Source organism: Colias croceus, chromosome 22, assembly GCF_905220415.1.
Source record: "Colias croceus chromosome 22, ilColCroc2.1".
NCBI classification, from domain to species: domain Eukaryota; kingdom Metazoa; phylum Arthropoda; class Insecta; order Lepidoptera; family Pieridae; genus Colias; species Colias croceus.
Genome location: NC_059558.1, coordinates 3,602,872 through 3,623,768, shown reverse-complemented (window position 1 = coordinate 3,623,768; position 20,897 = coordinate 3,602,872). Strand labels below are relative to the sequence as shown.

At 31.5% G+C, this 20,897-nt stretch overlaps 3 protein-coding genes across 3 annotated transcripts; 1 reads left to right on the top strand and 2 right to left on the bottom strand.

The window, feature by feature from the left end:
* Positions 1–3,743: 3,743 nt before the first annotated feature.
* Positions 3,744–7,420, bottom strand: LOC123701816 (derlin-1). The gene is made up of 5 exons (XM_045649382.1): positions 7,048–7,420; positions 6,662–6,865; positions 4,859–5,007; positions 4,362–4,472; positions 3,744–4,009 (listed from the first exon to the last, which is right to left on the bottom strand). The coding sequence occupies exons 1-5, from the start codon at positions 7,198–7,200 to the stop codon at positions 3,874–3,876; spliced, it is 753 nt and encodes a 250-aa protein (XP_045505338.1). The 5' UTR covers positions 7,201–7,420; the 3' UTR covers positions 3,744–3,873.
* A 517-nt stretch (positions 7,421–7,937) lies between these two features.
* LOC123701691 (probable enoyl-CoA hydratase) lies at positions 7,938–11,227 on the top strand. The gene is made up of 6 exons (XM_045649192.1): positions 7,938–8,173; positions 8,322–8,554; positions 8,925–9,075; positions 9,648–9,797; positions 10,226–10,423; positions 10,936–11,227. The coding sequence occupies exons 1-6, from the start codon at positions 8,035–8,037 to the stop codon at positions 11,058–11,060; spliced, it is 996 nt and encodes a 331-aa protein (XP_045505148.1). The 5' UTR covers positions 7,938–8,034; the 3' UTR covers positions 11,061–11,227.
* Positions 11,228–11,663: 436 nt separating this feature from the next.
* On the bottom strand, positions 11,664–14,021 carry LOC123701688 (proteasome subunit beta type-5). Its single transcript, XM_045649189.1, has 6 exons — positions 13,790–14,021; positions 13,616–13,717; positions 13,400–13,499; positions 12,929–13,122; positions 12,440–12,578; positions 11,664–11,856 (listed from the first exon to the last, which is right to left on the bottom strand). The coding sequence occupies exons 1-6, from the start codon at positions 13,931–13,933 to the stop codon at positions 11,693–11,695; spliced, it is 843 nt and encodes a 280-aa protein (XP_045505145.1). The 5' UTR covers positions 13,934–14,021; the 3' UTR covers positions 11,664–11,692.
* Positions 14,022–20,897: the final 6,876 nt, after the last annotated feature.

Here is a 20,897-nt window from a genome sequence, read left to right as displayed (position 1 = left end):
GTTTTTCTAACTTTCTTTGACCTCAATAAGATTGTACGTTCGTTAAGTCTGGTAACTGTTGGAAGGTATTTCGTTTTCTAATTTCAATGTTACAAGCGGGTAACAACTAACAAGGAGCTAACAAATTGCCTTTAGGGAACACTAAAGTAAAAGTTCGGATTTCTGTGCTTTTATTTATACATTAGAATGTAAGTAGGCATGTAATTAGTGCTTTCTTTTTCTAGATACCTAAGTATTGCCTATTGCTGTAACTGAATTCTGAAATAATAGAGGTACATAAAGGTCCTTATATTATAGTGTGTTTCGGTATTAGTTACCTATAACTTACAAGTTATCATTTATTTTCATGCATTTCTTTGTCGCCATTATTCTCCCTTATTGGGAATGTAAACTTATTGCGTGGTTTACTAACAGCGAAAATCAGGTCACACACAGAAAAAATATTGGCGAAGGCAAGACGGATGAATAAAAAAATCGAAGGTTTTTTTCACTGAATATTGAACTTACATTACCTATCTGCTTTTTAGGTGCTAGAAGCTAGGCTAGAAGTAACTAACCACAAAAAAAATCTAAATGTTCAATCAATGTAAACAATGAAGATTTTTACCCCCCTTACCTACTAGAAAACGTTCTTGTCACACCCACACGAAAATCGGCCAAGTTCAGATCGGACTATTAAAATGAATCGATGATATGGAACATTACGCAAACGAGATGTGTAGTTAAGTAGTTACAAAATAAAATACATTAATAATTTAAAAATACACCAGAAAGTGTGAAACAATAAGTTTTTGGGCTCAATATTATGCACTTTTTTAATTAATTTGTTCTCCGACGTCAAAAACTGAAAAGATGTGCTATTCTTATTTTATTATCCATGCCGCTTCGCGATTTTTAACAGAGACGGATTCAAACAACAATTAATTATGTTTTGTCATTTTGTGCAAAACCTTGCAAAACCCATGAATTTTCTTATTATTATGTATCTAATAATAAACCGTCATTAACAATTTTAATCGCGATACAAAACCATAAAAAATATTATGAAATAATGACTACACCCATAATAGAGCTCGATGCAACAGTCAGTGACCACAATCCTCGGACCTTGTAACCGATTTCAGTTAAATCTCCCAAGGCCTAAAACATTATCTTCTACGCGTATGGCTCATCTATATTATAATGAAAACTTCGTAGTCACATTTTTTGTGACCAGTGTAACCAACATTTCGAAATTATGTAGACTATATTTTTTATATTCATTTATTTAATTTTTTATTATCCTATTTATGAGATGAGATTGTACAATAGAAGAGATGGCCTTTGCTGTTAAAGCGATAGTACCAAGCGACCGTAGCAGGATTTTTTTTTAATTTGTAATAAGTAGTCCATTTTCTTACTTATAAAAATTTTGAGCATCATTGTGAATTTCAGTGCTTATTGTACTATCAATGATCAAACCTCATACACATTCATATTATATTGCCGAGTATGAAACGAACGAAGGGAAATCGAAATAACCTATAATTAAGGCCGCACATACGAGGCAGTGTCTCAACGGATAAGACAAATTACATAAGAATGTACATAAACTACATACAAAGCCTTCCTTGAGAACCTTATGGTGAAAAAACAGTATTAAAAATTTGCTGCGTGGTTTAGAAGACTTAAAAAAGCTCAGACAGACAGAGACGACGAGTGACACTGTTGTAATGGTTGTATACTATGTAGTGATGCTGGTCTTTACTAACTTAACAAATCCTAAGTGCGGAAACACGCTCTGAATAGTGTGTTAGTCACATCACTTGTATGTAATGTACAGTGAATACTAACGATCTAATTCAATTACTTCAGTCTTAACAATGCTTGTAGTTGCACATTATATAGCGTTCTAATACAGATTACAGTGCTGATGAAACAATAGAGGCAATATTAAAACACTTAGGGAATTGAGATTTTAATTGCAATGGGTATGAATAATTACTCTGGTATGTAAAATAATAAACAAAAATATAAAAGTAAAATATTATATGGGTAGGTAAATCTTTATTCTTTAAACAACTTATTAACAAAAAACTTAATTCATATCTTATATAGTTAACGTTGGATAAATATGGTAAAAAAAACAAAATAACATAAGCAAAATTAGCAACTAATTTATAAAAGCAACAATTTTAAACTCAATAAGCAAAATAAATCTAAAAGCAAAAATAATAATTCTTATTTCTAACAAAAAAATTAAATTAATTTAAAACTACCCTATAGTTCAAATTTTTTTTTCGACTACATAGATATTTTTGTACAAAATTTCACTAATAAATTTTATAATATTTTTATCAACCAAACCACACAATTTACTTTTCATTGTAGGTAATTTATTTTTAATCGATTCCAAAATTTTATTATGGTTGATAAATGGTCACAGTTTAAGCCAAACACACATTTACAAAAAAAAAGCGGACTAATCAAATGATTTGATGAGTAATAAAATTCATATAAAACCGAGAAAATATGTTTTATTTCAGTCACTACATATTACAAAAATGAAATTATAACGATAGTGAAATAAAGCTCATTATCTAAGAACATAGTCACTATAAAAACACACATAATATTAGTTATTACATAGTATAATCTGTGGTTACATTGAAAATCAAAACTTCTTTACCTGTTTATTGCTTTTGATTTACATTTTTGTTTAATTTTTGAAGTGAAACTTCTTTATCGAGGTTGGAAAAAAATTTAGTGTAACATTTTTTCGTTACGCGTGACATTTTTCTGTTACGCGCCATCTTTTTCTTATCCCTACCACGCGTGATTCCACGTATTTCTGTAAAGTTGCATATAGTAAATTTTTTTTTAAATAAGGTCATAAAGAAGTTTCACTTCTTACGTGTGTACACGCACACATTTTTATTTAATTTAATTTCGTAATTATTGCTATAGATATTTTACAACAGTTATTTTGGGGGCTTTATGTTATTTTTTAAGGAAAAAAAGTTCTTTGTGGCAGCAATAACGATTATAAATAAAAAACTAATTTGAACATGCTAATGTTCAGACATATTTCATCGTAGATTACACAAGTAAATTGCGTATGAAATGATTATGGTGTTTCCAGGCAGTAATTCATCTTGAAAATTTGTCTGATAAAGTATATCCTTTATATTTGTTGTACAATTATTATTGTTAAGAATAGGAAATTTTGAGTAAAAGTCCGACAAATTTTCCAAAACGAATAGTCATATTTTGATGTTATATATTATTTTTGTTTTATTTTTTTTATCCATTTCCATTTTTTCCGTTATATGCAAAACTGTAGCAATGATGCATTTGTCATGATCAATCGACTCGATTTGGGTATTGTGACAAAATCACAAAAAAACCTGTTCACTCTCACAAAATATTAAATAGACTATGAAAATTACATTGAGTTTAAATGCTGTTAGTACATATTATATTATTGATTTTTGCAGTTCGCTCCTCTAATTGATGTTATGTTGGGAAATAAAAGTAACATTGAATTAATAATTTTGTTAAAAATAATAATCGCTCTAAAACATAAGATCTCTAATTTCTATTTCGTGTTGGATGTTATTGTTGTCTGTATAGAAGTAATATTTACTCCAAGACAGCATTAAAGTTGTTCCTTTACAATAATTAATCAATTAATTACAAAAAACCAATACCAAACAAAGACGTTCAAAAAGCCTTTGACACAGTCCCACTTTTTAAAATAGAAATTAATCAACCAAAATTCGTTTTATTTGAACAAAAACCCGCCAACACTCTCAATACACTCCAAAAGTCATAGTCTATTCGCATTCAAATATTTTCAAGTCATCAAACAATGTTTTTAGGGGTATAATATCTTCAGTTTCCCCCAAGGGTCTGTCCTCGGCCCCAGCTATGACCTCCAAATGTAGCGGTAGCTGGCCGTGTGGGCGCTCTGCTTTGTGGCGCCGTACCAAAACCACCTACATACCTTGTGTCGGGGAATATTTGTTTTCTGAAAACAAAGTGAAAGATTAAATATTGTAATAATACCAGAGGATGGAGAAAGACTATGCAGGAAAAATACTATTTAAGAAAAAGTAACAGGTTTTTCAACTATTTTCAATAATAACAATCTGTAATTTGAGATATGGAAGCATAAGCAATAAGCATGTACCAAATCGATCCGCGAATAAAGAATTTTAGACCGCGAATATAGGAATAAGGTCTCATTTTTTCAACCCGCGAATAGTGAAAACGCGAATGAAGGAAGCGCGAATTAGCTTTTACTGTATATATTTATTCGTTAATATATTAATTAAAGGTCAATCGACAATATAAGAATTGAAAATTACAATTAAACTTACAGGAAAGCAGGTGGTGACAGAAGTGATGGGCCGCCAAACTCTTGTGGGTATTTGAACAGCAGGAAGAAAGATAAATGACCGATAAGGATACCAATCAACTCCATTGCTCCACTGGAAGTAAATTTATTAATTTATGATGGATCCTTACAAAAAAAGGGCGTGTAGCTGTTCAGATCTTGATGACATAATACATACTATTGTATAGCTACTATTGTAGTCTGGACATATAGGCTATTTTATGGAGGATGAAATCCTCGGTTTGAGATCTTGAAAACTTGGTAATTAAGATGTCGATTCTACTTTTAAAGTAACATTAAAACTGAATAAAACTTCAATGATACTGTATATTATATCTGCACATAATTTTTCAACACACTGTTAACTTTACATTAGCTGAAAAATTGTATTAAACATTTGAATTGTACATTATAGTAAACTATTAATTTCTTTACAAATATACTATTTTGTGCAAATAAATAAATAAACAAACTACTAACCCTCCGCTAATAACTAGATTGAACACCAACAGGACCCAGGGTAAGTACATAGCCTTGAACCTGGTGCCGAACCAGAACGAAACTATGACGTCCTTGTTCAATTGGCACCACACATACAGCACTGATAACACCATGGGGTCCATTAATATCTGTAAAAAGGACAAATAAAATAAATATTCCTATTACTACTATGAATGAGAAAATTTATGTGAACGTTTATTACTCTGATAAGCTGAATTGATCTGCATGAAATTTATATTTTAAAGAAAATTTTTTTATCCAGATCATTAGTAAATGAAGCTATTCAAAAAGATATTACATATTTTTGAATATAGGTCTACCAGAATCTGATGGCATATTTATATTTAAGAAATAAAAGATTTTCATGTGGCAACTTATTTGACAACTATCAAATTGGTTGTCAAATTATTTGTCTTTTTTGCAGTTGATAAATAATTTTTAGGATTTTGTCTAAAAAATCTTCGAAAATGTCGAAAAAGCCGCTGTGATCACAAGCAAGAGGTGTTGTTTATAATGTGTATAGAAAAATATTTGATGAAGAAGGGTCAAACACATCACAATTTTCAATTTAGAAGATTTTATTGGTAAATTGGACTTGTACCCGCTTTGATACTTTTAATTAAAAAATATTATATGTAGGTAACTATAATATTGTTTGTTGATTGGAATATAATTTTATGAAAACTTATTGTTATTACAGGAGTTTCCAATACGGCTATTCGTCAAGTCCAAGCTGTCCAAGTCAATTTTATAATGTGTGTATCTGTTAATACTTACGAAAATAAACATAGTTTTATTTTACTTTTATTTTATTTTATAAAAAATTATAAGCAGTCTAGTTTTCTATCGATATAACATCGATATTTTCACATGGCATAATGATAATGAACATACAAATATAGGTATATGTAAATAATAATATGTATAACCTGTGTAAAAGTAATATGTATATTATACATGTAAGTATGTACCTACATAATATTAAGTGGATATCTCATTTTTAAGTACAGTATTGTCCACTTATGTAATGTGACTAATGATATTGAGAACAAACTAAAAAATAAGCAGTATCAAGATCGTTCAGTCCATTTTCCCTAGGGTTGCACACTCAAAATTTTGATTTCCCTAATTGCCATCAGATTCTGGTTTACCTATAGTAGCTTTGTCTTATTTAAAATATCATTTATTAGTAAATGTGTGTTTTTTTTTGTAAATTTCTTCAGAAATGAAGAAAAGTCCTATATAACCTCACTCTCTTTACAAGATAGATTATTTTCAGAAGATATTTAATTAAATATCTTAATAACAAGCTATTATTATTGAATGACAAAAAACTAACATAAGCCTTGTCTTAATACAGCATCATTTTAAGTATTAAGTAAGTAAACAGTAAAACATAAATAAGTCTGGGCTATCCAGATAACATAATTTAAATGTTGCAACTTATTTTCTATGTTAATGTCTAATTACAATGCCATATTTACATAATATGTTCCAGATAAAAATCTGGCATGGTTGTTGACCTCACAGTATCATTGTTATCATCATGTATAAAGCCCTACTTTGAGCACACGTCATATTGGAATAATGTGTCAAAGTATTATAAACAACTAACTAAACACTCAAAATTTCTTTCAGGAGTAGGGATTGGTATTATAATTTTGTTAAAAAAACTCATTTATTATTAAAAACTTATTCATTCTATCATATTATATACATACTGCATTAAGTCTGTGAAGTTGTAGTGGAAACAAAAACAAAGTTATTGATAAGGATACTTACAGGAAGTCCAACAAGTAGACCAATGAGCACACAGCATAGCCAGTTAAACAATAGCATGTAGAAGTAATCCGCTGGCTTTCCAGCAAACATGCCCATCTCCAGACGTTGTGAATAATTGTACAGGAAGTAACAGTTGATCAGAAAGTGGAAGCCTGTGGCTGGACTGATTGGATAATAGAAGAGAGCTGTGATCGGTCGCCATATCTGAAATACAATTGGAATTTGAGAATAGGTATTCTGTTAATACTGTAGTAGTGAGCTGTTGCTAGTTACAAATGCAAAAACAAACAAAAGAATAGTATTTATCCTTGAATGTGTTATTGTTGCGTTGTAATTATAATTAAGTAAATAATAAAGGAAGTAATAAATATCGAGAGTCTTATTACCTGTAACTGGTGAATGAAGGGATAGTAGTCCAATACGAAATAATAATAATTAAATAAACCAAATCTCCCAATTAAACTCAGTGCTATGGTACATGTTAACCAATAGCGGGTAAAAAGAGGAACACTATTGTACCAGTCTTTAAATTCAGACATTTTTTAGCCGTATACCACTGTACAACTTGACCAAGACTAAGCCAGTTAAAAACTTTTATTGAGTCACCGGTTCAAGGAGTAATATAGAACTTGCAACAAAAACATTAAATGGCGAAATATCAAACAAATCTTCCAGAGTACACGTGTCCTATAGGAATTTGTTAAAAACAGCACAGCAGCAAATAGGTACACAAAAAGTACAATGACATGACAGAATTTATGACAGTGACAGGAATGGAAATGAATGTTTATGTTTTTGACATATCTGATATCTGTATACAGACAAAACAGGTTTTTACGATAAGCTAAAAATAGATTCGCTAATAAATGTTCCCCATTCAATTATATAATAATATAATATAATATAATTCCCATTTTGGTCTTCTTTTCGAGAGATGTAATGGCCTGTTGACCACACCGTAAAATGATTTGATCGCACCAGTTTGATAGACTATTATTATGAGATTATTATTAATTAATTACACAGATTAATTACATATAATAAATCATGGACCAATAAACTCAAGTGTCTATTGAGTTGACTTGAGTCTATTGGTCCATGATTAAAATGAGCATGAATGAAAAAGCTTTAAAAAATTCTCACCTCGTGTAACCCAATGACCAATCCCTATTATATCGTCGTTGATTAATTATCTGCAGAAAACATCAAATTAAGTATTCTGTGATCTGTGATTTATTCAATGTCAATCATTAGAATCACTTAGAATCTAATGTCAATTGTCATAACATAGTCATAACCTATTTTATTGGTAAAAATCTCAAGAGAAGAGTGCTGTGGCTCGTGATAATAATTAATAATAGTCAAACAATACAATGAGAGCTCTAATTAAACGGTTAACACCGTTCTCTAATTTAAGTGTGCAACCATTCGCAGCTACTATACGTTTTTTTTCGTCTTCAAGTGATGCTCCAAAGAAGGACGAATTGAAAACTTCTTCAGAAGTAAGAAAAAGTATGTATCAACAAAATTGATTCTAAAAATATTGAATCTTTTGTCTGATTCTATAATACGTTCTTGCTCTGCGTATTTTCTATTTATTTCAATATAGCAGAACTTCTGGAAAGCCGCTAACTGACAACTATTTCACTTATTTTCGCAGATATTGTTGTGGAAAAGTACGGTGGTATAACAACCCTGAACATAGATAGGCAGCCAACACGTAACAGCCTTGATGAAGCGACCCTCAGAGAGATGGCGGCAGCTCTTGAAGCTTTCGACAAGGATCCAGAGTCGAAAGTACTGGTGTTTAATGGTGAAGGGGGTAGCTTTTGCTCTGGCTTTGATCTTGACGAAATAGGGGTTAAAGGTTACAGTGTACTCACTGATGCTGCTGTAAGTATTGTTTCTGCTTAACATTTGTTAAGAGATTTGCTGTGTGAATTAAATAGTATTAGTATTCTAGTCTTCAATGCACATGTACATATCAATACTGTATCAAATATGAATGTCTTTTTTTATTTTATGCTATTAATTAATATAAAAATATTTTCATTCTTACATCATTACTTGATTAAAATCAATAAGTAAACAACATATTTTGTATTAAAATATGCACACCAATGGCTCTCAATCTTGATAATAATATAAAATTCATATGTTGATACAGTGTGTTTTATTTATATAACTTAACAAATCGTTCAGTGGATTTTCTATCAAATATTCTTTAATATATTTTAAACATAATGTTATACTTACTTTATAGGCAAGGCTTCTCCGTCGGCCGCTTTGTGATAAGCCAACCATAGCAGCAGTTCAAGGTTATGCAGTAGCTGAAGGCTTTGAATTGGCACTTGCCTGTGATTTAAGGATAATTGAAGAAACTGCTATCTTAGGCTGCCTGGGAAGGAGGTTTGGTGAGTCATATTTATAATGCCATAATATGTAGCATTACATTTTTATAAAAAACTAGCGGTCCGCCACGGCTTCGCCCGTGGTACATATTCACGTTATCTCTACATAAGAACCATCCTCGTACTTCAAGGAATATAATAAAAAAAGAATTAAAGAAATCAGTTCAGCTGTTCTAAAGTTATGCGCTTACCAACACATTTTGGGATTTTTATATTATAGATGAATTTCATTTATGTTCATTTGATGTAAGAAAACTGTTAAACTATGTTCAAATATATATAAAGTTACAATACTAATTTAGTTTGGGAAATTCAATTGTTGAGGTGGGGATTACGAGTAGCCGAGAGGCTAATAGTCGCCCAGCGCGGGTTCAAATCCCGCCTAGTGATCAATTTTTTTGTTTTATTTCTCATAAATTTCTATTTGAATTCTGCAGAACTGAATGTAAAACACATAAATTTTTTGTACTATCTATCTTGGCAAACAATACTTAATATATTATAGCAAATCATTTTCCATACAAACTGTTATAGGCTTAATTAAAAAATCACAATTATTCTTTTTATAATTACAGGTGCGCCACAAAGTCTTTTCGGTGGTAGACGTCTAACCTCACTCATAGGTCTATCTCGGGCACTCGATCTGCTGATAACCGGCAGACCCATATCTGGCATTGATGCTAATACCATGGGATTGGCTTGTAAACTCACTGCTACAGGCACTGGTAAGATATATTTGAATTTGATATTTTTGGTTTTATGGCATTCAAAATGCTTTATAATTATATTTTTTTCTATTTTTTATTAATTTATAAGATATATTTATCTATGGTTAACATATTCCTATTTCTTTATTCTATTTGTGAAAGCATCAAGAACTAATATAAAATGTGCGTTGACTAATACATGAAAATAATTTGAGTTCAATTGTTGTTAAAAGTTGCAAGAAAAAAATGAACTCATGGTGTGACAATGTTACTATCAAGTTTGTTAGTTATTACATGAATTTATCTAAAAAGTATATACCTACTATATTAGCTTTCCGCATTTTTATTTTTCCGAAAATAATATAGACTAAATCTGTTTACGAATGCACATACAGTTGCTATCTATACAAACTTGCGTATTTTAATAATTTTAACTTATATTTCAGCTCTAGGAGAATCAATCAAGCTAGCCAAATCGTTAACAAAATTCCCACAAAATGCCCTAATAATGGACAAATTAGCGGCTGTGAATTCACAACTGAATCCAAATAGTGAGGAGAGCATGCGAGATGAGGCCATAATGAGCAGCTTGCTTGGTTCCGCTATAGAGGATCTTAACCAGGGTGTTAAGAAGTTTCAAGGAGGTAAGGTTGTGGAGGGTGTTCAGAAAGTTTTAGGGAAATATACAGGATGTTTTAAGATTTAAAGGTGTTTCATGAGGGAAAACTTATAGAGAATGTAACAGGTAAAATTATGCAATGTCCCAGTTCAAGTGTGTGTGTGTGTGTCGCTATTCGCTTTGAGATTTTCGTATTCATTATGAGCGGTTTTTCTGACGTAAAGAAAAGACGAATGTGCGTGCATCAACACGTATACGAATGTTTCGTGAAATATTTCGTCTAGGCGAGACGATTAGCAGATATGAATGTAATAAATAGATAATAGATAGAGAACAGATGCAACATAAAAAATTTAAATTAAGGGAAATATTATATTGATAATCCTAGATCATTTCTTTACAGTTTTCATATCATGGTATATTATTGTTTGATAGTTAACTACAATGTTGGTTGCAATTCACATATGAAACATTTTTTCCAATCATAATAATGACTTCACAGAAGTAATAAGATGTAATTTGTTTCTTTCTTCATAGGTATCGGCAAACACGGCAAATTCTACAGACTAACAGATATGCCATTAAAAGACTGGGAACTTGAAGAATCTTTGGAAGAGATCACAGTTACTGTTGAAAAGGATCCCAAAGACAAGAAATCATAAATTATTTTCCATTATTTTTAATTTTAAGTTGTATTAACTAGTCGCGATATGGTCTGAAGTTGGTCGCAGTTCGAAGGAATTGTTATGTTTGGTTGTGTAATAAAGATCGGTAGCTAACTTCATGATAATATTATATTAATGAATAAAGTATTTAATTTTTTTTGTAATTCGCATTTTATTAAACTTCTGACTACTGCAGATATACTTTGAAGTAAAAAAGTATTGTTGGGTACACCTATCTCTAATATATATAAATCTCGTGTCACAATGTTTGTCCTCAATAGACTCCTAAACCACATAACCGATTATAATAAAATTCGCACACCATGATTTCGATCCAACTTGAGAGATAGGATAGTTTAAATCTCAAATCGTTTTAGAGAAAAGGGGCGAAGCCGCGGGCGGTAAGCTACTATGAATATATTTCTTGTTGACAAAATTGTTTTAACTTTGTATTGTCTAGGTAGGTATGATTTAAAATATTTTTTCGGACCAGAAAAAGTAAGTACTAGGTACTTTGCCTTACTCTATTAAAATACTAATTCTACTTATAGATTATTTAAATACTGTTACTTTTTGTGGGTAGTCAATAAAAAGCAATTATAACATTTTCCACAATTTATTATAAAAGCTTATTCAGTAATGCCCTTCTCAGCCTGGTACTTGTAGTGCAGCTCGGAGCAATCCTCGTTGGAGATGTTGACCCAGCCCTTGTCGCTGATGTGGTACACTCGGATTATACCACCGGAGTACGCGTCACGGTGGGTCGCGTGGTAGATCGCACGACGGCCCAGTTCTATATTAAATGTTATATTATTTATAAATGATACATTAAATATCTTTAAAAATAAAATTAACTATTATCTTCGTTATTAGGTATTAACTTATCTTAGGTATTAGGCCGGTTGCAGAGCTTCACCGACCATCAGTGCGTAGTGCGTACGTCAGTCGCGCTTGTCATATGTATGGAAATTCATAAAACTGTTCATAGCTAGACCGACCATACGCACGCGTATTTCCATACATATTACAAGCGCGACTGACGTACGCACTGATGGCCGGTGAAGCTCTGCAACCGGCCTTAACTTATTAGTTAGATGAAATTCTGAGTAATGTTTCAGGTACTGAAATGTGGTTGGAATTTAAGCAAATTTTGGGTGTTTGTTAGATGAGTGTATACAAATGTTTAATTTATTGGTTATGGCGATTCAAATGTGCTTCAAGAAGAAGTCATATAGAATAAATATTAAAAATTTGAATTCCTCCAATCTATCAATGAAATCACAGAGAAACTAGCATATTCATAAATCAAAATGTTAATAAGCTTTTTATTCGTCCTACACAAGTAAAACAACTCCTAAACTATAATTACAACATACCCTGAGCCTCCACGTCTTCAAGATCCCAATGATAGCCAGAGTCGAGCACACCAAATGCATACACAGATCCAGAACCAACAGAGAACACTTTTCCTGGTGTTCTTGTGCCTTCACTGTCTACATAGTATAGTTGCGCACCCTGTAAGTAAATGAAATTATATGTATTATGTTTGGTAAGTTGTCATCATAGAAATCCAAAGAACAAGACACTAGAAATCGTAAGCACGCGTGACCTTGTCGCCACTCAGGTGACTTCCAAGCCACCAGTTCGTTTGTCGCTATTCAGTTGCTCTCGAGATGTGCGTGTGTAAACAAAGTGTGTTTCATCATTTCAATTTAACTCAATTCATTTTAATGGATCTCATTTTAAGGTATAGAATGCTATTTTCTGATATTTCCATTCTATACATCTCTATGGTTTTAATTTTTAGTTTTATAACATTTAAATGCTTTGTTTTTTCTCTATGATTTTCTTATAATTCTACTCACCCTCTTATCAAAACCAGCCAACATCATGCCCATACTCAATCCCATGCCCTTGTAGTTATACACCATGTTAGCCATGAGCTTGCTGGCTGCGGCCACCGAGATCCTTTCGCGATTCCTGAGCTCATACAACCTGCATTGCTTCGCTAGGACTCTGTCCCAGTAGACACAGTCTGCTGCACCTCCAGCCAGTGTTCCTAACGATTTTAAATGTTAAGAACTTATTTGGTGATGGTTTAAAACTCACTTTATATATTTGCTCTGGTAAAATATTGGCAAAACCATGGCTAAAATCATATCTTTATTAAAATTATGATGTCTACTAAATTAATGGATTTAGTTGGATTGAATAGTACCTAATAATGCTGACTATACAATGAAATGTTATAATTTAAGAGACTAGAACAACAACAAAATATGAACAAGTTCAAAAAAAATACTTATGTAGATATTACTTGAATAAAGTATATTTACCGAGTAAGTAATCATTGATTTCAACAATCTTCTTCATGGTCTGTGATCCAATGAATTGACCGCCTGTCGCTCTGGAGTCTACAGCTAACAATACTCCTCCCTATGAATATCAATTAGATAAAAGAACTATTGAAATGAATATATTACAGTATAAGGATTAAAATTATATTCTTTATTTATTAGATGTAAAAAAATAATAATTATTAATATACTCACTTTGTACCGGAATCCCAGAGTTGTTGTACCATGATCGAATTCAATTTTAATTTGGCGGCCTGTCTCATCTTTTGTGTTGAACTGGGCTAAAGTCTCCACTGGCTAAAAAAAGAGTTTAATGTTTATTAATACGTTATTAAATGCAATAATAACAACACATTAACCTTTACTTACATTGGCAAAAGGAGGAGATGCGAGTTGAGCACTATTTACGAAATTTTGGGTAAATCCAACTACGTCATTTTGAAAAGTAGCGAGGGAATCAGCGGGTTTTATATTAATTTTCTCATCCAAACGACAGAAATCTAATAAAGCCATTATTTTCTTGTTTCGGCGACAATTACAAACAGTTTTTCGAGTTGAAATTGAATGACAAGCAAAATTTCTGAAACGCCGTACGATGACAGCCAGTCAGAGCCAGCCCGTGACAATATTATAATGACAGATAATAAAATATATTTCTAAACTAACTTTGTACAAATGTACTTATTTTTTTTAATAATTTTGATTTTTTTTAGTTAAAAACAATACGAAAATATTTAAATCTATAATAATAATTAAATTATTGCTTAAGATATTTTATGTAACTTGAGTGAGTGACATCTATTGGTATCTTTTAAAAACGAAAAGTTTTTCATTTTATTGCTATCTGATACTAGATGGCAGTAATATCAAAGCTATAAAGTTCAAACATAATATTATCGCTTTGTTCTATTGGATACTAGATGGCACTACAAGCAAAAAAATTTTGACCTAGAGCTTGCAGAGTCCGATATTATCTATACTAATATTATAAAGAGGAAAGGTTTGTAATTATGTATTATGTACATATGTATGGTTTTCACTCATAACTACTAGTCCGATTTTGATGAAATTTGGCACAGACAATCTTTAGACCCATGTACCACGTGCAAAGCCGGGGCGGACCGCTAGTTTTTTTATATTCTTCTATTTTTTATAAACTATCCCTCTCAATGCAGGTACATTCTATACTAAAATTACGTATAGAGTTCGTTTGTTTGTTTGAACGCGCTAATCTCAGGAACAGTAGTTCTGAGAAACAGGTTCGATTGGAAAAATTATTTCGGTGTTAGATAGCCCATTTAGGTATCGAGGAATGCAAATAATGCTATATTATGTAGGTCCATATTATCACGCTAAGACCAACAGGAGCGGAACAATGCGGATGAAACTACGGGGTAGTACCTACAGCTAGTTACATAGTTCTATTAAGAATAAATTTTACGAAATATTCCTGTATTGTGTGTAGAGACGTTTTTATTTTTGTCAAGTAATTTACTATTAGGTATATTTTATTCCTGACTAATACTTTTATTTCGCTCTAAAGCGATATGGCCGTCAAATGTTATGTATTTTTTCTCTCTTTTATAAGTGCTTTAAAGAATAAATTTGTAGATTAATTAATAAGTTTTAGTTACCACATAAATGAAGTTAATATATATAGATAATACAACACTACAAAATATCAAATAGCAATATAATGTTCCCGTTTGAATGACTCACAGATTCCGTGAACCAAAACCCCCAATTTACAAGATCCATCGAAGTTTATCAAATAAATAGTTGTAGCTGTAACAGACCTATAATTTCAATAAGTTGCCCTATTCGACTCTTATCTCACATCTGAGCTTGATCAAGCTCTGTTATTACTATTCTGAATATAGCTTATTTATATAAGCTATTAGTTTCCATTCAATATGAATTAGCTGATAAGTTGCCAATTGTGCTTTGTGCCTTCGATAAATTATGTTATAAATGTAATAATTTTAGTGTGTTATCTATTATTGATTGATTTATAATAAGAATATGATTATATTGTTGAGACTTGTTTCTACAAAACTATAAAAAAACATCACACAGTTTACAATTATTATAGTAACGCACTTCTCATTTAACAAATACCTATGAAGATAGTAAAACTCAACAGTACCTACTTAAATGCACAAGACACTATAGACAGTGATTATCTACCTATTTGTTAATATCACAAATTAGATACTAAGTACATAGTTAGTTAAGATGTAAGACGACCATACTGAATTGAAACTATTTATTTTTAACTACTACATAATAAGTTACATTCCTTTAGGATTTACCCAATTGATGTGGATTGTGGGATAAAAAATAGCAGCCTTCTAATGATAAAATATTTTTTTTAATATAGTTTTATTACAAACATTGAGAAACATAGTTTGTTTTAGATAGGTAGGTATTGATATTTGTAACTGTGCCGCGCGGTTTCACCCGCAGGCAAAGAAATAACAAACAAAATACACAGAAACAAAACAAATCCCTTCTTCTACAGCTCAATGTATAAATACCTAAGTATATTTTTTACTGTAAAGTTTCATCCAAATCCGTCCAGTAGCTTTTTCGTGAAAGAGCAACGTAGGTAGATACCTACTTAGTACATACACATTTATCCATTACCCATCCTCACACTAGTAATAGGTAAGGTATATAGGTATGTAGTTCAGAAAAAAGTTCAGACGAATGAACATATAGACTTCTTACGTTAATAGATGTCGTAACCACTCGTATGGTTCATCATCATCATCAGTCCATACAATGTGTTCCCAAAAATTTTATTAAACCAAAGGTTTGAGCTTTTGAATTGTTTCAAAGAATCCGTCGCTCCGACTTGTAAGTACCTATGTATGTATAAAATTTATAACAATCTAAACTTCAACAAACATTTCTTCTATAAATTTTTGAATAGACATAATGTGTGTTAAAGGATAACCTATTTGGCTGAATTTTTTTTTATATATTTTTATAGCACTTAAATATAATATTTGTTTGAATAGTCCTGTAGAATTTTTTTACAACTCGCGAATGATTCTTTTTGGATAGCCGATGATAGAATGTAGAGCAAAAACGAAGTATGAACAAAAAAAGCGGGCTGTCAACAACTTAGGTATCTAAGTACTAAAAATATTGAACAAATTTTCTCCAACTACAATCGTTGTGAATAAATAAAAAATCTATACTAATATAATTATAAAGCTGAAGAGTTTGTTTGTTTGTTCGATTGTTTGTTTGTTTGTTGGAACGCGCTAATCTCGGGAACTACTGGTCCCATTCGAAAAATTCTTTCGGTGTTAGAAAGCCCATTTATCAAGGAAGGCTATAGGCTATATTATATACTCACGCTAAGACCAACAGAAGCGGAGCAATGCGTGTGAAACCGCGGGGAGCAGCTAGTAATAGAGTAAAAAGGTGTAGAATAGGTAAGTAGTTATTGTTAAGTTTTTAAGCAAAAAATGCTAAATTGTATAGGCAAATTTTATTATATTGATAGATTATGTGTCAAGAATATATTATCAGTTTATTAATACGGTATCACAGTGTACCTACAGTAAGTCGTAAATATATGTTTCAATTATAATTAATTAATTATCATATTCAATTGCCCGTTGTCAATAACTCATAGTTCATACCTTTTACACACAAGCATAATACTTATTAATTATTATTCGAATCTATATAGTATACTATATACCTACAGAAAAATATTATTCTGAAAAGTAGAAATAAATTCCATGAAACCCTATACAACCCTATTTATCCACAATTCATGCCACAGATAATATACTAAACTAATTCATACCAACTGGCAACCCTACATATTTATTTCGCGAACTAAAACAAAGCGTATAATTTGTTAAATTTAGGCGCCAAAGCCCGTTCCCAGATCAAAGAGAACGTCAAACAAATTCATAAGTCGTGGAGGGAAAGTCACGACCCGGTGCATATTAAAGAGCCTAGTCTCGGTCAAATGATAGCCTAAAATCTCATAATTGCGAGTTATCACGAATGCACCTTACACCGAAGGATGCGTTCAACATTCGGCGATTTAAACATACAATTGAATATTGGGATTTTTAAAGACCTTTGGATGCTTATTGAAGTGAAACTTCTTTGTGTTCTTTAGGCATGTTGACAGTTAAATTTCAAATTCGCGTCATGGCAATGCCGTGACATCATGCTACTCTATAGTGCATACCGCCTTACTAGGCGACTATTTTTGTATCTTTGCGAGTTATCACATGCCTCACTGAAGGATGCGTTTACATTCAGCGACCTTACAACACGATTTACTTTTAAGTTTTTTGATCCTTGTTTCATGTAAATTATGAATGAATATAATATTTTGAACTGTAAGCACATTCATAATTTACATTTCAATTTAAATGTAAGTGGTACCTGTATTACATTGATTGACTTGTATTACCTACAACGAAATTATGAGATATCAAACTAATAGTTTTAAGTAATTCCATTCTATACATACATAATACATATCATATCACTTCATAGTTTCAGATACACTCTACCAGCTGTGTCCAGCGGTTTATTTATAAAGCTTTTCTGATATACATAGTTAATAATTCTGAAATAAGGATAACTATTGATGAATTTACCTTGTTTCTAACTATGTCTAAGTATATGATTTACTCAAAATAAATAATCATAAAACCTAACAATAAACAAAAATCATTCGCACAAAAAGCAACGGTGTAACAGACAGCCATGTTTACAACATAAATTAACGCATTTTTGAAGTAAATCCTTGCAATTTATAAGTTAGGGCATTAGTATCGGTTCCCATAGGAATCCGAGTTCGCCTGAAACTGCCTCTACTTTGTCACGCGATAACTCCTTCTGGTATTTCATGGGGTTACCAGTTATTTGACTTTTGGCGGGCGTGAGAACAGACGTTTCAAATTTGGAATCGATTTTTTTTTTCAAAAAGGTTTGTATTTCGTCGTAACCTTTTTGGTGCATGTAGATTATGCAAATATACTAGGACTAATTTTTGAGAAATCTCTTCTTTTCTTTGGGCTACTAGATTTCAAAGTTAATAGTTAGTTCAAGTTCTATTAATTTTTTTGTTAATGTTATGTTGCTTATGCAAATTATGTTGCTTATTCTGTGTGAACACATATAACAGGTTGTAAATATTATATAGATTTTGACACCGGTATGCGATAGTCAATTATAATACCTATCTCTATAAACTTTTCAAGTCTTGATCAGACTGATTGTAAAAATTTAAGTATACCTACTTATGCTCATAGGAATTTATTAAAATTTTTGATAATAAACTTTATTTGATGTATTTGTGAAATTTGAATATTATTAATCAATAAATCGGGAGTAAACGCAATATGCATTTTTAAGTATCAAAGTTCGATAACATAATATTATGACATCTAACATGCACTTGACCAGCAGTAGGTATTAAAAGTCAAATTAATAAATACAGTAGGTAACTATGTTTTCCTATTTGTTTCTGTTTTGTAATTTTACTAAACAGTTTAATAAATAACCAATAAATAAATAATACCCAAATAAATACGCGTGGTCACCCTACAATCACAATTTGGGAGCCCGCGGCCGTCACATAATGTCAATTTCGGTGGTATGCTAATGAGCGGACCGTTCGTTACAATACTGACAAGCAAATTGGTTAGAAATTATATATAGTGTCCGCCGTTTACTAAACTTATTGTTACCGTACCGTTTTGTGGAGTAAAATAAATTCGTTTTAAAAATCAGATGTAAAAAGTTTGAAATGATGAAATTTGTTTTATATGTGAGATGAGATTGTGAAGTTTTATTACGAAATTACGACGAAATTCTTTCTTCGACGTTTATACAGTCTTTATGTAAAACGAAAATCTTGTAAAGTTATGTCTGTTATATACACTTATAATATATTTCTAGGCAAAAATGGATGATAAGTACAATTTTTCATAATCATAAAAATTAAAACTGAATACCCAATGCATTTTAGAAGCGAATTAACACAAAACGTAGCTAGCTGCTTGACCCAGCTCTGCCTGGTATAAATAGCATTGTTTACACACACACATAGATATTAAATTATTAATTCCAGATACTCTGGTGGTATAATCAGAGTGTACCACATCAGCGACAAGGGCTGGGTCAACATCTCCAACGAGGACTGCTCCGAGCTGCACTACAAGTACCAGGCTGAGAAGGGCATTACTGAATAAGCCTTTATAATAAATTGTGGAAAATGTTAGGCTGGTTGCAGAGCTTGACCGACCGTCAGTGCGTACCGTCGGTCCTGACGATACGCATCAACAATTGTATGACTATGACACTAATGCACATGACAATAGGTACGCGTGCGTATGGTCGGTCTAGCTATGAACGGTTTTATGAATTTCCATACATAATATGACAAGCGCGACTGACGTACGCACTGACGGTCGGTCAAGCTCTGCAACCAGCCCTATTGTTGTTTTATTTACTACCAAGTTATTACATTTTTCAGGTTCACTGTTGAAACTATAATCTAGATTTCATGTAATACGCTACTCAGAGAACCTATGTTACTCAGTAGGTATAAATGAAACACTTCAGAAAGAAAATATATTTATTTGTTCGATACACATTTATAATGGTTTGGCCTTAGTTATAGTTAGCAAAAGAATTCAAAAGTCGGCTGAGTATTTTTCAGTAGGATTGTCACTAACAAAAAAATCTTTCCTTTTACTAATACATATTAATAAAACCAAGTTAGAAAATATTTTATTTTTCAACAACATACATAGACATAGACATAGAATATTTATTATTTACAATATCTCATAGAGCCAGCCGGTTATAAGTAAATTAGAAGTTGATATATAATTTTGAGACTATATTATACCTATTTGAGATTTCTTGTAAAATTTGCAATGAATTACTCACAAACATTGTACCTATCTCAGGCACGCAACGCATTAGAAAATTCGATTCAAGGCCACAATACATTTCAAAGCCAAATTTTATTTAGTTCAAAAATATATTACCATCAAGCAGTAAATGGATATCGAAATATACTAAGTATTTAATTTTAAGTTAAATAGGTAAATCTTAGGTTTTGTTCTTTAAAGAAATCTATCTACAGTTCTTATTTTGAAACAAATTACGAACTCCTGAGGTTCCCGAGGGTCAGAAACCCCGGGTTGATAACAAAAAGCTAGACTTGAACAAAACTGTAACCTAACGTCTTAAGCACTAATTTATATATCAGATTAAGAATGAAGTTAACTCCAAACTATATATTAAAGAAAGAGACAGAAGATTACCATAATGTTACTTGGCGTAATGTTACACATAATATTAATATTCCAAATAAAAAATGTAACCATCTGCCTTTAGGTATAGACTCCGTAGTGCAGGTCAGGCCGTCACGAAGTATCGATAAAATTAATAAATTGTAATTTTCTTGCTCTACATTTCT

Excerpts from the sequence above, each read along its gene's own strand:
- LOC123701816 (XM_045649382.1), bottom strand. The coding sequence starts at position 7,200 with ATGTCTGAATTTAAAGACTGGTACAATAGTGTTCCTCTTTTTACCCGC. Across the intron at positions 6,866-7,047 it reads CCTTCATTCACCAGTTACAG|ATATGGCGACCGATCACAGC; the intron begins GTAATAAGACTC and ends ATTGTATTTCAG. Across the intron at positions 4,010-4,361 it reads CTGTCACCACCTGCTTTCCT|AAAACAAATATTCCCCGACA; the intron begins GTAAGTTTAATT and ends CTTTGTTTTCAG.
- LOC123701688 (XM_045649189.1), bottom strand. The coding sequence starts at position 13,933 with ATGGCTTTATTAGATTTCTGTCGTTTGGATGAGAAAATTAATATAAAA. Across the intron at positions 13,123-13,399 it reads AATCAATGATTACTTACTCG|GAACACTGGCTGGAGGTGCA; the intron begins GTAAATATACTT and ends TAAAATCGTTAG. Across the intron at positions 12,579-12,928 it reads TGGCTGGTTTTGATAAGAGG|GGTGCGCAACTATACTATGT; the intron begins GTGAGTAGAATT and ends ATTTACTTACAG.
- LOC123701691 (XM_045649192.1), top strand. The coding sequence starts at position 8,035 with ATGAGAGCTCTAATTAAACGGTTAACACCGTTCTCTAATTTAAGTGTG. Across the intron at positions 8,174-8,321 it reads TTCTTCAGAAGTAAGAAAAA|ATATTGTTGTGGAAAAGTAC; the intron begins GTATGTATCAAC and ends TTATTTTCGCAG. Across the intron at positions 9,076-9,647 it reads CTGCCTGGGAAGGAGGTTTG|GTGCGCCACAAAGTCTTTTC; the intron begins GTGAGTCATATT and ends TTATAATTACAG.